We start from the raw sequence: 17,656 nt of genomic DNA on the forward strand, positions 1-17,656 counted from the left end.
AAAAAATTAAATATAATCCATTTTTAATTTAGTCTGTAACTCAACAAAATGTGATAAAGTGGAAGGGTGTGAATACTTTCTGAAGGCACTGTACCTTGGGAGAAATAACATGTACCAGATATGTTGTGGTAAAGCTTACTCTGTCTGGATTGTAACATTATTATCACTGGTGAGTTCACAGAACACGATACACTGCACAGTGTTCAAGTATATACAGTCCTTCAATTTTAATACAATGATTTTTAAGACTGTTTAAAAGAAATTCCGGAAGTTTAGCGCTGTTGAAGCAGTCTTATACACCACCAAAGAGAACATGTCCATTTACTGCAACACTGGAGGTTATTGGAAGTGCAAAGAAGACAATTTGTGTTCTACAGCGTATAAGTATATAATTCAATTGAAATAAAAGAAAGATTGTAAAAGGCATATAAATAAATAAATTATGAGTTTTACTACCGTTTCCTGCAAGGTCTATTACATCACCCTATCCAAAACATTATATTACTTCTTTGTGTCTGTTGTTTGTGTCCTTTATAACATCCTGAAATATAGTAAGTTTCCTGTTTGGAATGATTTTTCCATTTCGTTTGACTGCCAGGTAGGCAGACAGAGTAAAAATATTACCTCACTCATCTCTGCACATGTGCGATCGGGATGAATTCAGGGGCAATGTACTGTTAAACGGCAGGTGTGTTTACTTATTCATGTTCAAAATATAAGATTCAATTTCAATAAGTTGTTCCTTGATCACAAACTGACGATCGTGGATGGACCGAGTGTGTGATTGTTTGTGTGTTTGTATATTATTCCTTCATGGCCGAACCATAGCACCTAAAGGCCACATATTTTTGGTGTATGTACTTCAGACTCTGGGCAAGGTCTTAAGTACTGTAAGTGGGGCTTGACGTCCGTTTTGAGGTCACCAAAGGGTGCTATAAAGTGTATAGTGGAATGTGGGATCAGGCAGTGCTGCCGCCGATCCACAGGTAAAAGGTAATCATCACGAGGCCAATCACCATCCAATGCTTTTCAATGTCCAACACATCCCGAAACCACCACCAGGAAAAACTCACCCAAGAGGGCAGCGCCGGGTACTTCACTCCTCCCCCTCCCAAGTATCCCCCCGCCCCCAGAGCGATCTTAAACATCATCATTGGGATTTTCATTCACAATTTTATACCAAACTTGATGGACATTTATAGTGGGGCAATGAAGCTAATTATAGCAGAACAATTGTGCATTTTGTGAGGAAAGCACCAAATTTGGCACACGAGTAGCCCATGATATTGTTACGGCTGTGGAAATTCGCAAACCACCATTCAGAGCCCGTAGGTGAGATAACTCTAAGTACATGTGTAGTTAGCCCCAAACCTGTTGTATATAGGGAATTTATGTGATTCATTCGGGCTGCGACGCTTTGAGATAGCCGTTTTTCTGTTCTATCTTAATTTTGAACCAACCACGTCTCAACCGCCATCACACAACCACCTTAACCACCACGCCAGCCATCGTCACCAACTACAACCACGATCCAACCGTCAGACAACAACAACGCCAACAGCCACGACCTTTACCTTCACAACTCAATCCCGCAAACATCGCATCACCGTCATTCCCAAACGGCACCATAACCATCAAACCACCACCGATAAACCCTCCACCACCCTCACCTCTCTCCTTCTACGGCCATTCCCTCACCACCTGTGAACACTGAGCGTCGGGCTGTCTTAGGCTCGTTCAGCGGTGCGCACCGAGCCACGAGCGCAAATAGTGGCCTTTCCGAGGGAGCATTCAGATCAAGAACGCTACACGCCCATTTCTGATCCGTCCAATTAGCAAGCGCGGAGCGGCTTGGCCCCGCCTCCAGGCGCGTCTGTGAGACATCGATATATGCAAATTCTAGGATCAGGGGAGGTTCACGCCCACTTTTCCTCCGTCCAATTGGCGAGCGTGGCTCTGCCCCCAAGGTCATTCTGATCCGGATATTTGCATATTGTTTTCTTCTGCCGGCCTATAAAACGGCGAGTGCAAGGCGAATCGTGGCAGAGTGTGGCAGTAGCAGTGTGTTTCGGCAGAGCAGAGTGAGTCGAGTCATCGGTGTGGCAGAGAGTGGAGTCGGGTGGCGAAGGCATCGAGTTGGGTTCTGGAGTCGGCGGAGAAGAGTTGCGGGAAGAGGAAAAGGAGCTCGGGTCCGAGGCGAGAAGGACGGCGGTCGGCGACGAGGTCGCGGTGTGAGATCGCTTGTCGCGGGACCCAAGCCAGCCAGCCATTCTCCTCCCCCGGGCATCAACAATTCCCCTGTTTCCCCGCGCTGAGATAGTGCAAAAAGGGGGCCCCGTTCCCACCCCACTCCAAACGTCGTGCCAACGAAACCCGCCAAGGAGCACGGAGTCGGGGCACAGCCACGCGGCCACATCTGCGGCTCGTCTGCCAACGAGTCACGAGGACGCGGGTAGGACCCCCCCCCGGTCTCGCGGACCTGGCCGCTCCTTCAGGTCACGCGCGCATATTGGCCTACAGGCCCGTCTACCCCCTTGTTTATGAGGGTGGCTTCTTTCCTTTACTGTTGAGTAAATGTGTGTTGGCGCCGTCTGTAAAGTAGAACTGTATAAGTGTTGCCGTGTGTGCGCGTATTCGGTAGTAACTCTGCGTCATTGTTTCTTTTGTTGTTACTGCTACATGTGCATTTTGACTGTTTGGCTGTATATGTGTGCTTTCCGTGTGTCGCGTAATAAATGTGCATTGTGTGAACTGTTTTCCCGTTTCGCTTAGTCTTTTCTTTATTGACCCTCCATCCTGCTTCACGTAAAGGGTTTGTAGTGGGCTTAATACGCCCGGTAATAAATCTGAACCGTCCAGGTCAGCAATAACACCGCTCGGTTATCCCGATAGCACGGAACGGGCCGCCCAAGCAGCCCGTGTCCGGAGTCGACCTGCGGCGAGGTGCGATCGCCCGGTCGACCATTCGCGGAGGTACTTAGGTAGATCGAATTTGGCGAGCGACCCTATCCTGCGCGGGTGGGCAATTGGCACGATCGTCGTGAGGTTAAACCCCATCCGTGACTAGCTCCCGGCGTTGGTCCGAGAGGGTCACGACAGAATTGTCCGTTCCGGTGGGCGAAGCGGCCACCATTCGAGTCGAGCGGCCGATCGCACGCCGGCGGGCGCGAATTCGCAACAATATTATGAACAGATTTGGATATTGGGCCATCTCAAATTCAGCCGCTGATGGCTCTGGAAGCCATTATCCACTGCCATCAAAAATTTTGAGATGGCCCAATATCCAAATCTGTTCATAATATGATAGGCTACTTGTCTGCCAAATTTGGTGCTTTCCTCACAAAATGCACAATTGTTATGCTAAGTTGCCCACTATTATACTTTGGGAGAAATAACAAGTACCGGATATACTGTGGAAATGTTAACTCTGGATTGGAACATCATCTATACTAATAAATGTGTGTGTGTTGCTGAAGCATAACATTTTCTCTCTGCTAACTCCCCACCCCCCACCCGCCTCTGTCTCTGACTCTCTCTGTCCCATCCTAACACAGAGCAGCGCCCTCCCACACATCTCTCCCTCTCCTCTATCCGGATGTGTCCGGGTGGTGTTTGTTTCCGGACTGCGTTTTATCTACAGACATGTCCGGTCGGTATTTTTAATATGACTGGCTTAAAATGGATTTCAGACATTATTTTGTTTCCATCTTCACTGTTGTTCTATGCAGAATCATTTTGATGAGACAACATGAATCATAATTAATGCTCCACGTCTGCTTTCGCTTCCTCTCACCTCTCGCTCCCTTCCCTTCCCCCACCCCCCACCCCCTTTCGATACCTTCCCTTCCCCCACCCCCTCTTCTTCTTCCCCCCACCCCCTTTAGTATTCCCATCAGCAAAGTGGCAGGTGGTATTTGCTCATGAACAATAAAACTACAACATCATCAATGTGTTTGTGGTTCAAACCTTCATGTTGAGGGAACGAATCATCGACAAACTCGGACTTCACCTTCACAATAAAATCTGAAACAAAAACAATCTATTTAAACCAAAAAATAAAACTTTAAATAAAAAGATCCATCAAAACCCTTCATCACAATATGTGATCAACTACTCACTTTACAATCTTAACGATATCATTTGTAATATGTCAAAGTCTTTGAGGAACACGAACATGCTATTGCTGAATGGTAAAAAGCCGAAGTTGAACCGCAGAAGCGAGCCGGATCACGTGATCGTGACTTCCAAATATATAGAAACCAGGTTACCAGGCCACATGAAAAATGTATTAAAAGAGAGGAAACACCAGGTATAAAATGTAAATAACACATGATAGAATCACATCACATGTTTATTAGTGAAATGGTCCATGGTCATGTGTTCATATACAACACCATGATTGGTTGTTGTGCAAGCAATCAGGAAATTCCACATCTGCAGAATGGCTATAAAAGTATAGATGGTGATGTAATTGTAGTGTGGTGACTAATATGGCTCCTGGGAAGGAAATATCACACGACAAGTTTTTTTTAAAATCAAAGTCTTTGCTCGTGAAGGTGACTCCATGCGGCGTGCTTTGTTCCCTCCAGGGTTCTGCAGAGCCCACACATTCCACCATCAACCTTCTTCTGGTGAAACTTCCTAAATCCAGGATCACTGCTCACCTCCACTTAATCGTTCCTCTTTTCTCCCACATATAGTACCAACTTCTACATTCTCTTCAATCTCATTCTTCCCTGCAGGTCTTCAAGACTGCTATTCACCACCATCTCAGATGGTCCCCAATCCAAAACCATATTTTCCATCCTCGTTAACCCCCCCCACCCCAACCCCTGACAAGTCAGGAGCATGTGCTGTTGCAGCACGTCGCTGCCTCCACTTTCCGCCGGTACTCCAGGAGCCTCCGTCTGGCCATCCCCCAGGCAGATGCCTGACTCATCTCCATCTCCTTGAGATGCCGATCAACCTGCTGCAACCACGAGGCACAGGGTCGGCCCATCAAGAGGCTCCTCGCTGAGAGAATCTGGTGATTATAGATATATATTGTTACGAATCTGGAACCCATCGCACACAATAGCCAGGGTCCCTATAGAACAGTTATATCGATAAGTCTGTGTTTCTAGTCAGGGTTCCTTCCCCTTTGTTTAATGGGTGAATAATTGTACGTGCGCAGTGAATTACTTTATAGTCAGACCTTTTGTTACATCAATTACGACAACAACGACATCCTCCTTCGTTTCTTGTCCCACCATCATCCATCGGCACCATTAAACACGTGCGTGTCAGCACGTACATGGACAGAGTTTCCTTGGCCACCAGAGCTCCGACTTCGCCCAAGAGAGATGGAATGTTCCCCGCGACCAATGAGAGGCGAGAAGTCTCAGACATCGACTTTCTCACGAACCCCGGACTAATGGGAGGCGTGAGACGTCTCAGACGGCGATCCTTCCCACGACACCCCAGCCGCAGGAGAAATACAATATAAGGAACGCCAAGCCTTGGAAAGAGTGTCAGTGTCAGCATCAGCGCCAGCGGCAGGGTTGGGCGATCGGGTTCGAGGTGCTGGAGATTGGCTCGTCTGGTCTGGTCGGCTTGGCAGCGATCGATTTCGAGGTGCCGGAGATCAACTCGTCTGGTCTGGTCGGCTTGGCAGCGATCGGGTTCGAGGTGCCGGAGATCGACTCATCTGGTCTGGTCGGCTTGGCATTGCTCGGTCGTCTCTTGTCTCGTCCACCTGGCGTCCGACGCTTTTCCTCCATCCCTGGTGCTTGGGGTGACATCGTTGCTGTGGGTTCGAGTCCCAAAGAGCCAAATTGTCGAAGACCACATGAGGTGGACAGGTCCAAGCGCAGGCTCTGGTCTCTAGCTCACCTGTCCTTGAGCTGGAGGCCTTCAATAAAGACCATTGGGGTCCGTGTGTGTGTGTGTGTGTGTGTGTGTGTGTGTGTGTGTGTGTGTGTGTGTGTGTGTGTGTGTGCCCATCTATAAGTAAAACTGTTAAGTGCCTTGTACATGTTTTGCATTTCATTTCTATGAGTCGTGATAACTCTGCTTCTTACGTGCTCCCCTCCTTCCCCACCTATTATAAATAAACCCATGTGTTAAATGTATCAGTTCGTTTTTGTGTTTCTTTTATTGGTTCGACATGCTGCGTGTTAGGAATTGGCCAGGCTGTTGCCGCTGTAAAAAGGACATTTGGACCAACAAAAGCTCGGTGACCATCTGCTCGGGTTGCACACGGTTCAAGTACGCCAGCGACTTGTTCCGTACGAGCATCGTCGAGGGTGAATTTCCCCAGTAGTTGGAGGGCGTGAGTACTTAGGTAAATTGGAATGGACAAGTGGACCCTACCTCACGCCGTCAAAATATTGGCGAACTTCGGTCCGATAAGAGACCCGTCGGCTCCGGAGTTATCAGGGCTGACGACCTATACATTCCGGGTGATTGGAGGAGTCGACTCTGCAGCTCCATCTGGTGGTCGTGCTCGCAGCCGATACCCGGCCCCATAACAATATATGTGTGTGTGTGTGTATATATATATATATATATATATATATATATATATATATATATATATATATATATATATATATATATATATATATATATATATATATATATTCGTGGGTCTGGTGTTTCAGGTTAATCCCCCCCCCCCCCGACCAATTGAGGTGGACGGGTGGTTAATACCGACCAGCCTGGATTGCTGAGCAGTTTTCCTTAGGAGGACACATGACCCTCAGAGATTATAACGCGCGTGGGAGGGCAGGCGGCACTGGCGGAGAGATGGATGGAACAGACGGATGCACAGCACAAGCAAAGATAATTAATATATGATTAAATATATGAATAAATAATGAATAGTGATTGAATAGCCTTAAAAGCAACATTTATAATGGGACAAATCAAGACGTGTGGTAACCTAAATCTAAATCTCATGTTGAGGCACCTCCACACTCAGACACCAAAACGGACAAGGGCAAAAGAATATACAAAAGAAAAATTCTCCCTTTCTCCCGGCACTTGGCTTCGGATCCAGAAGCGATCTTGTAAGACTTGACGATCGAACCACGTCATCAGCGTGAGGGAAATCGTACCCCCAAAATGGCGCCGAGCCACTCTCTCGCGATGGGAAAACACACAGGAGGCAATTCAGAGATGGCACTCAACGTCAGGGCTCATGAACCGCGGTGTAGCTTATTCTCAAGAGCAAATATGCCGACCGTTCCTCTCTTGCACCTGGTCTGTTCACAACAATGGCCCACATGACGAGACAATTTTTGAAACCCTGTGGTCAGGCCACAAGGCACATTCTTCTTCCCTCCTCAGAAAAGTGCACACTTCATGGCTCAGCCGAACAGTCAATGGCTAACGTCTTGGTCAGCATGCTGCAAAATCACACAGCACGAACATGAGAATTGTGCAGCCTTCGTCGTGCCGAGAGGAGGGCAAAGCAAGATCCTCTGGCTCACGTGGCCTCTCTCGTGCTCTTCTTCCTCCTACTTGCGTCACTAACCTTTTCACCTCAAAAACAATAGGCTTCTTCATTATGACAAACTCTACCATGCGGTGAAGTTTTGTGAAGATCGGTATAAAATTGTGACCTGTAGGCGACAAACAGACAGACACAAACAGACAAACAGACGGACAGAATGACAAAATCGACTAACCAATATACATGAAAAATGTTCGATTTTGCAAATAACAAATGGACAAACGGACACACGGACCCAAATGCAACATCCTATCCTTCGGCAAGGGTAAACAAACTCTTTCCACCTTCGGTGGCGGAGGCAATAAGCTTGTCGAGTAATCACCAAGTCGCTTAAGCACTCAAGCAAGCACTCCAACGAAACGGTTGGTTTGGCAAGCGAAAGAAAGCCGATTGTTCATGGAACACAACGCTGAGTTTGAATGTTAAAGCCACTTGGCGAGCGCTCGACAAGCCGATTGGTCATGGAACACACCTCTGGTTCCCTGACATCAGGCAAATTGATGATGGCAGTCTACAATAAACAGTCCAATACTTCCTATCGGTGCAATTCCCACAACAAAATACAGCGAAACCATTCACCATTTAACAAATGTAAACATAATGACGCTGTGATACTCGTGTAAGTTGTATAGTTTTGCTTTGTTTGTGAGTCATCCATTACAGTGGATCACAAATGTGGTGACATCACACTTAAAAATAGTGCACTGCACGAACCAGAACAGACTCTGCACAGTAAATGGAAGAAAAGCAAGGTAAGGAGAGAACGGCACGTACCGGGTCCCAACACATTGTCCTCGGGTGGACCGACCCTGGACTTGGACCAGAGGTCTGCGGGAGAACCTCCCGGAACGACCGTGAGTCCTCCATCGTAACTGCTTGTGGATCCCGGAGGGTTCAATCTGTGATCTTCACTGGAGAGATCTCGGGTCATGGCGCACCGGAGGGGACTACAAGGTAGAGTGGAGTAAATAAAAGTACAGTCCTGTAAGGTAAAGTGTCGTAAATAAAGTACGGTACTGTAAGGTAGGGTGTAGTAAATAAAGTACAGCACTGTAAGGTAGAGTGTAGGAAATAAAGTATGGTACTGGAAGATAGGGTGTAGTAAATAAAGTACGGTACTGTAAGGTAGAGTGTAGTAAATAAGGTACGGTACTGCAAGGTCGGGTGTTGCAAATAAAGTACGGCACTGTAAGGTCGAGTGTAGTAAATAAAGTATGGTGCTGTAAGGTAGGGTGTAGTAAATAAGGTACGGTACTGTAAGGTAGGGTGTAGTAAATAAGGTACGGCACTGTAAGGTAGGGTGTAGTAAATAAGGTATGATACTGTAAGGTAGAGTGTTGTAAATAAAGTACGGAACTGTAAGGTAGAGTGTAGTAAATAAGGTACGGTACTGCAAGGTCGGGTGTTGCAAATAAAGTACGGCACTGTAAGGTCGAGTGTAGTAAATAAAGTATGGTGCTGTAAGGTAGGGTGTAGTAAATAAGGTACGGTACTGTAAGGTAGGGTGTAGTAAATAAGGTACGGCACTGTAAGGTAGGGTGTAGTAAATAAGGTATGATACTGTAAGGTAGAGTGTTGTAAATAAAGTACGGTACTGAAAGGTAGGGTGTTGTAAATAAAGTACGGTATTGCAAGGTAGCGTGTAGTAAATAAGGTCCAGTACTGTAAGGTAGGGTGTAGTAAATAAGGTACGGTACTGTAAGGTAGGGTGTAGTAAATAAGGTACGGTACTGTAAGGTAGGGTGTAGTAAATAAGGTACGGTACTGTAAGGTAGAGTATAGTAAATAAAGTACGGAACTGTAAGGTAGAGTATAGTAAATAAAGTACGGAACTGTAAGGTAGGGTGTAGTAAATAAAGTATGGTACTGTAAGGTAGGGTATAGTAAATAAAGTACGGAACTGTAAGGTAGAGTATAGTAAATAAAGTACGGAACTGTAAGGTAGGGTGTAGTAAATAAAGTATGGTACTGTAAGGTAGGGTATAGTAAATAAAGTACGGGACTGCAAGGTAGGGTGTAGTAAATAAAGTACGGCACTGTAAGGTAGGCTGTTGTAAATAAAGTACGGTATTGCAAGGTAGCGTGTAGTAAATAAGGTACAGTACTGTAAGGTAGGGTGTAGTAAATAAAGTACGGTACTGTAAGGTAGGGTGTAGTAAATAAGGTACGGCACTGTAAGGTAGGCTGTTGTAAATAAAGTACGGTATTGCAAGGTAGCGTGTAGTAAATAAGGTACAGTACTATAAGGTAGGGTATAGTAAATAAAGTACGGGACTGTAAGGTAGGGTGTAGTAAATAAAGTACGGGACTGTAAGGTAGGGTGTAGTAAATAAAGTACGGCACTGTAAGGTAGAGTGTAGTAAATAAGGTATGGTACTGCAAGGTCGGGTGTTGCAAATAAAGTACGGCACTGTAAGGTCGAGTGTAGGAAATAAAGTATGGTGCTGTAAGGTAGGGTGTAGTAAATAAGGTACGGTACTGTAAGGTAGGGTGTAGTAAATAAGGTATGGCACTGTAAGGTAGGGTGTAGTAAATAAGGTATGGTACTGTAAGGTAGAGTGTTGTAAATAAAGTACGGAACTGTAAGGTAGCGTGTAGTAAATAAGGTCCAGTACTGTAAGGTAGGGTGTAGTAAATAAAGTACGGTACTGTAAGGTAGGGTGTAGTAAATAAGGTACGGTACTGTAAGGTAGGGTGTAGTAAATAAGGTACGGTACTGTAAGGTAGGGTGTAGTAAATAAGGTATGGCACTGTAAGGTAGGGTGTAGTAAATAAGGTATGGTACTGTAAGGTAGAGTGTTGTAAATAAAGTACGGAACTGTAAGGTAGCGTGTAGTAAATAAGGTCCAGTACTGTAAGGTAGGGTGTAGTAAATAAAGTACGGTACTGTAAGGTAGGGTGTAGTAAATAAGGTACGGTACTGTAAGGTAGAGTATAGTAAATAAAGTACGGAACTGTAAGGTAGAGTATAGTAAATAAAGTACGGAACTGTAAGGTAGGGTGTAGTAAATAAAGTATGGTACTGTAAGGTAGAGTATAGTAAATAAAGTACGGGACTGTAAGGTAGAGTATAGTAAATAAAGTACGGAACTGTAAGGTAGAGTATAGTAAATAAAGTACGGAACTGTAAGGTAGGGTGTAGTAAATAAAGTATGGTACTGTAAGGTAGGGTATAGTAAATAAAGTACGGGACTGCAAGGTAGGGTGTAGTAAATAAAGTACGGCACTGTAAGGTAGGCTGTTGTAAATAAAGTACGGTATTGCAAGGTAGCGTGTAGTAAATAAGGTACAGTACTGTAAGGTAGGGTGTAGTAAATAAAGTACGGTACTGTAAGGTAGGGTGTAGTAAATAAAGTACAGTACTGTAAGGTAGGGTGTAGTAAATAAGGTACAGTACTGTAAGGTAGGGTGTAGTAAATAAAGTACGGTACTGTAAGGTAGGGTGTAGTAAATAAGGTACGGCACTGTAAGGTAGGCTGTTGTAAATAAAGTACGGTATTGCAAGGTAGCGTGTAGTAAATAAGGTACAGTACTATAAGGTAGGGTATAGTAAATAAAGTACGGGACTGTAAGGTAGGGTGTAGTAAATAAAGTACGGGACTGTAAGGTAGGGTGTAGTAAATAAAGTACAGCACTGTAAGGTAGGCTGCTGTAAATAAAGTACGGTATTGCAAGGTAGCGTGTAGTAAATAAGGTACAGTACTGTAAGGTAGGGTGTAGTAAATAAATACGGTACTGTAAGGTAGGGTGTAGTAAATAAGGTACGGCACAGTAAGGTAGAGTATAGTAAATAAAGTACGGTACTGTAAGGTAGAGTATAGTGAATAAAGTATGATACTGCAAGGTAGGGTGTAGTAAATAAAGTACGGTACTGTAAGGTAGGGTGTAGTAAATAAAGTACAGTAATGTAATGTAGGGTGTAGTAAATAAAGTACGGTACTGTAAGATAGGGTGTAGTAAATAAGGTACAGTACTGTAAGGTAGGGTGTAGTAAATAAAGTACGGTACTGTAAGGTAGAGTGTAGTAAATAAGGTACGGCACTGTAAGGTAGGCTGTTGTAAATAAAGTACGGTATTGCAAGGTAGCGTGTAGTAAATAAGGTACAGTACTATAAGGTAGGGTATAGTAAATAAAGTACGGGACTGTAAGGTAGGGTGTAGTAAATAAAGTACGGGACTGTAAGGTAGGGTGTAGTAAATAAAGTACGGCACTGTAAGGTAGGCTGCTGTAAATAAAGTACGGTATTGCAAGGTAGCGTGTAGTAAATAAGGTACAGTACTATAAGGTAGGGTATAGTAAATAAAGTACGGGACTGTAAGGTAGGGTGTAGTAAATAAATACGGTACTGTAAGGTAGGGTGTAGTAAATAAGGTACGGCACAGTAAGGTAGAGTATAGTAAATAAAGTACGGTACTGTAAGGTAGAGTATAGTGAATAAAGTATGATACTGCAAGGTAGGGTGTAGTAAATAAAGTACGGTACTGTAAGGTAGGGTGTAGTAAATAAAGTACAGTAATGTAATGTAGGGTGTAGTAAATAAAGTACGGTACTGTAAGATAGGGTGTAGTAAATAAAGTACGGTATTGTAAGGTAGGGTGTAGTAAATAAAGTATGGTACTGTAAGGTAGAGTGCAGTTAATAAAGTACAGTACTGTAAGGTAGAGTGCAGGAAATAAAGTACGGTACTGTAAGGTAGGGTGCAGGAAAGTACGGTACTGTAAGGTAGGGTGTAGTAAATAAAGTACAGTACTGCAAGGTCGAGTGTAGTAAATAAAGCACGGAACTGTAAGGTAGAGTGTCGTAAATATGGTACGGTACTGTAAGGTAGGGTGTAGTAAATAAAGTATGGTACTGTAAGGTAGAGTGCAGTTAATAAAGTACAGTACTGTAAGGTAGGAGTGTAGTTAATAAAGTACGGTACTGTAAGGTCGGGTGTAGTCAATAAAGTACGGAACTGTAAGGAAGAGTGTAGTAAATAAGGTACGGTACTGTAAGGTCGAGTGAAGTAAATAAAGTACGGGAATGTAAGGTGGAGTGGAGTAAATAAAGTGCAGTATTGTAAGGTAGTGTAGTAAATAAAGTAGAGTATTGTAAGGCCTTCTTCTTCTTCTTCTTCTTCTTTCGGCTGCTCCCGTTAGGGGTCGCCACAGCGGATCAACCGTCTCCATTTCACTCTATCCTCCACATCTTCCATTGACACTCCAGCCGCCCGCATGTCCACACTCACCGCATCCATGAACCTCTTCTTTGGCCTTCCTCCTCTCCTCCCGCCTGGCGGCGCCATCCCCAGCATCCTTCTCCCGATATACCCCACATCCCTCCTGTGCACATGTCCAAACCATCTCAATCTCGCCTCTCTCACTTTGTCTCCAAACCGTCCTACCTGCGCCGTCCCTCTAATATACTCATTCCTTATCCTGTTCATCCTCGTCACTCCCAACGAGAATAGCAGCATCTTCAACTCTGCCACCTCCAGCTCCGCTTCCTGTCTTTTTGTTAGCGCCACCACCTCCAAACCATCTAACATAGCTGGTCTGACTACCGTCTTATATACTTTCCCCTTAACTCTTGCAACTACCCTTCTGTCACAAATCACTCCTGCAACTCCTCTCCATCCACTCCATCCTGCCTGCACTCTCTTTTTCACTTCTCTCCCACACTCTCCATTACTTTGGACAGTTGATCCCAAGTATTTAAACCCATCCACTTTCCCCACCTCAACTCCTTGCAACCGCACCATACCACCACCCTCCCTCTCATTTACGCACATGTACTCCGTCTTATTCCGACTGACTATCATTACCCTTCTCTCCAGTGCGTACCTCCACCTCTCAAGGCTCGTCTCAGCCTGCTCCCTACTCTCCCTACAGATCATGATGTCATCTGCGAACATCATAGTCCATGGAGACTCCAGTGTGATCTCGTCCGTCAACCTGTCCATCACCATTGCAAACAGGAAAGGAAAATAAAGTAGAGTGTAGTAAATAAGGTACAGTATTTTAAGATAGTGTAGTAAATAAAGTACAATTTTGTAAGGTAGAGTGTAGTAAATAAAGTACAGTATTGTAAGGTTGTGTAGTAAATAAAGTACAGTATTGTAAGGTAGGGTGTAGTAAATAAAGTACAGTACTGTAAGGTAGAGTGTAGTAAATAAAGTATGGTACTGTAAGGTAGAGTGTAGTAAATATAGTACCGTATTGTAAGGTAGTGTAATAAATAAGGTAGAGTATTGTAAGGTAGTGTACTAAATAAAGTATGTATTGTAAGGTAGGGTGTAGTAAATAAAGTAGAGTACTGTAAGCTAGGGTGTAGTAAATAAAGTACGGTGCTGTACTTGGTAAAGTGTCGTAAATAAAGTTCGGTACTGTAAGATAGAGTGTAGTAAATAAAGTAGGATGTATGCACGTAAGGTAGGGTGTAGTAAATAAAGTACAGGACTGTAAGGTAGAGTCTAGTAAATAAAGTATGATACTGCAGGGTAGGGTGCAGTAAATAAAGTACGGTACTGTAAGGTAGGGTGTAGTAAATAAAGTACAGAACTGTAAGATAGGGTGTAGTAAATAAAGTACGGTACTGTAAGGTAGAGTGCAGGAAATAAAGTACGGTACTGTAAGGTAGGGTGTAGGAAAGAAAGTACGGTACTGTAAGGTAGGGTGTAGTAAATAAAGTACAGTACTGCAAGGTAGAGTGTAGTAAATAAAGCACGGAACTGTAAGGTAGAGTGTAGTAAATATGGTACGGTACTGTAAGGTAGGGTGTAGTAAATAAAGTATGGTACTGTAAGGTAGAGTGTAGTAAATAAACTACGGTACTGTAAGGTAGAGTGTTATAAAGTAAGGTACTGTAAGGTAGGGTGTGGTAAATAAAGTATGGTACTGTAAGGTAGAGTGTAGTAAATAAACTACGGTACTGTAAGGTAGAGTGTAGTAAATAAAGTACGGTACTGTAAGGTAGAGTGCAGTAAATAAAGTACGGTACTGTAAGGTAGAGTGTAGTAAATAAAGTACGGTTTTATAAGGTAGAGTGTTGTAAATAAAGTACGGTACTGTAAGGTAGAGTGTGGGAAATAAAGTATGGTACTATAAGGTAGGGTGTAGTAAATAAAGTACGGTACTGTAAGGTAGAGTGCAGTCAATAAAGTACGGTACTATAAGGTAGAGTGTAGTAAATAAAGTACGCTACTGCAAGGTAGAGTGTAGTAAATGAAGTACGGTACTGTAAGGTAGGGTGTAGTAAATAAAGTATGGTACTGCAAGGTAGAGTGTAGTAAATAAAGTACGGAAGTGTAAGGTAGAGTGTAGTAAATAAAGTACGGCACTGTAAGGTAGAGTGTTGTAAATAAAGTACAGTAATGCAAGGTAGAGTGTAGTAAATAAAGTACGGTACTGTAAGGTAGAGTGTCGTAAATAAAGTACGGTACTGTAAGGTAGAGTGTAGTTAATAAAGTACAGTATTATAAGGTAGGGTGTTGTAAATGAAGTACGGTACTGTAAGGTAGAGTGTAGTAAATAAAGTACGGTACTGTAAGATAGGGTGCAGTAAATAAAGTACGGTATTATAAGGTAGAGTATTGTAAATAAAGTATGGTACTGTAAGGTAGAGTGTAGTAAATAAAGTACGGTACTGTAAGGTAGAGTGTTATAAAGTAAGGTACTGTAAGGTAGGGTGTAGTAAATAAAGTATGGTACTGTAAGGTAGAGTGTAGTAAATAAACTACGGTATTATAAGGTAGAGTGTTGTAAATAAAGTATGGTACTGTAAGGTAGAGTGTAGTAAATAAACTACGGTACTGTAAGGTAGAGTGTTATAAAGTAAGGTACTGTAAGGTAGGGTGTAGTAAATAAAGTATGGTACTGTAAGGTAGAGTGTAGTAAATAAACTACGGTACTGTAAGGTAGAGTGTAGTAAATAAAGTACGGTACTGTAAGGTAGAGTGCAGTAAATAAAGTACGGTACTGTAAGGTAGAGTGCAGTAAATAAAGTACGGTACTGTAAGGTAGAGTGTAGTAAATAAAGTACGGTACTGTAAGGTAGAGTGTAGTAAATAAACTAAGGTACTGTAAGGTAGAGTGTAGTAAATAAAGTACGGCACTGTAAGGTACAGTGCAGTAAATAAAGTACGGTACTGTAAGGTAGAGTGTAGTAAATAAAGTACGGAACTGTAAGGTAGAGTGCAGTCAATAAAGTACGGTACTGTAAGGTAGAGTGTAGTAAATAAAGTACGGAACTGTAAGGTAGAGTGCAGTCAATAAAGTACGGAACTGTAAGGTAGAGTGCAGTCAATAAAGTACGGTACTATAAGGTAGAGTGTAGTAAATAAAGTACGGTACTGTAAGGTAGATTGCAGTAAATAAAGTACAATACTGGATCTGGTGTTGTCTGTCGGATGGTGCACTGCGGAGCACGACTCACGTGGTGTGCCGTTCAAAGTGAACCACGTGACGCGTTCCATCTCAAAACGATCGTATTCACGAGTTCATGCCGGCAGATTCCTCACCATAATCACGTGATCTCAATAATTGGGACGAAATGTAAAAAAAAAAAATCTATTCTTCTATTGGTTATAAGGTTTGTGGAGTAAACTACCTCCCTACTCGTCCTTAGTCAGGTGGGTTCAAGGGGACCACATTGAGGCACAAAGGGGGACCCACTCTTTATGAAGGCCATATGTCCATAGTTTCAAAAGATCATGGGGGGCCGTTTGTGAAATATATCATTCTGTCATTTTGGGGTTACCATAGCAACCAGTACAGTTGCGGGGCAACCAATATCGAAAAAACGCAAAGGAGCATCTGTCAACTTCGAGACGACCTTCAAACATGACCTTGGTATCCACTTGCATAGTTTTGAGGGTGCCTGATCCATTGGAATAGGTACCGTGACCCTCTGAGATCATTTTCAGTCAAAGTTCAAGATCAAACTTAAATAATTTTTTTAATTAACAATAACAATACATATCTTAACTAATAAAAAGCAATGTGTGTGTGTGTGTGTGTGTGTGTGTGTGTGTGTGTGTGTGTGTGTGTGTGTGTGTGTGTGTGTGTGTGTGTGTGTGTGTGTTTTGTTCATAAAGCATAACATATTCATTCTGCTACCTCCCCAACACCTCACCGAACGCAGACGAGAGTTTCGGCAGGGGCTGCTTGCTCCCAATGTTGATCTCTGTAAAGCGTTTGATTCAGTGAATCGGGATGCCCTCTGGAGGATTCTTGGTCTTCGTGGGGTGCCACCAAAACTGATCGATCTGATGTCTGAACTCTACTCTGGTACTGAGAGTGCTGTGAGATGTGGTGGTACCATCTCTGACTTATTTCCAGTTGTTACTGGAGTTCATGAGGGGTGTGTACTGGCCCCCACACTTTTCAGCACTTGTATGGACTGGATTATGGGGAGGATGTCGGAGAGATCAAGCTGCAGTGCATCGTTTGGGAATGTCATGATCTCTGACCTTGATTTCGCAGATGATGCAGTCATCTTTGCGGAGACTTTAGATATCCTCTTGGGGGCCCTCGAGGTGATGAATGAGGAGTCGGAGCCGCTGGGATTACGGGTTTCCTGGGTCTAAACTAAGATCCAGGCTTTCGGTGACATCTTGGATGCTGCTGTCCTGTCTGTACCTGTTTGGGTTGAGGATGTTGAGGTCGTGGAGAGATTCACTTACCTTGGCAGTGATATTCATGTCAACAGACGTCTGGGTCGGGCTTGGGGAATCATGGATTCACTGGATCATGGGGTGTGGCGCTGCCGGTACCTGTGCGGGAGGACGAAAGTCCGAGTCTTCAGGTCCTTGGTGCTTCTAGTCTTGCTCTATGGATGTGAGACTTGGACTCTGACCAGGGATCTGAGACGGAGACTTAATCCCTTTGGTTTCAGGTTTCTTTGGAAAATCCTTGGCTATCACTGGTCAGACTTTGTGTCCAATGAATGGTTGCTGAGAGAGACTCAAATGAGATTTCTTACCTGTATAGTCCGTGAACGTCAGTAGCGGCTGTATGGACATGTGGCTCGTTTTCCTGACACTGATCCTGCTCACCAGATTCTCTCAACGAGGGAGTCTCATGAGTGGAGTAGGCCAATGAGCAGACCACGTGCCTCATGGTTGCAGCAGGTTGACCATCATCTCAAGGAGATTGGGATGGGCCAGGCATCTGCCTGGGGGA

At 43.8% G+C, this 17,656-nt stretch overlaps 1 protein-coding gene across 1 annotated transcript in view; it reads right to left on the bottom strand.

Moving 5' to 3' along the window:
* The window catches only part of LOC147009134 (uncharacterized), a 99,520-nt gene that overhangs the window by 31,444 nt on the left and 50,420 nt on the right, over positions 1-17,656 (bottom strand). The window contains exons 8-10 of the mRNA XM_085862983.1: positions 15,856-15,903; positions 8,270-8,442; positions 3,967-4,023 (exon numbers count right to left, since the gene is read on the bottom strand). Of these exons, the coding sequence (XP_085719109.1) occupies positions 3,967-4,023; positions 8,270-8,442; positions 15,856-15,903 (278 nt within the window). The remainder of the gene's footprint in view (positions 1-3,966; positions 4,024-8,269; positions 8,443-15,855; positions 15,904-17,656) is intronic.

The sequence above is a fragment of the Eptatretus burgeri genome, chromosome 17 (genome assembly GCF_056783735.1).
Source record: "Eptatretus burgeri isolate ZD-2024b chromosome 17, Ebu_testis_v1, whole genome shotgun sequence".
Taxonomy (NCBI): Eukaryota; Metazoa; Chordata; class Myxini; order Myxiniformes; family Myxinidae; genus Eptatretus; species Eptatretus burgeri.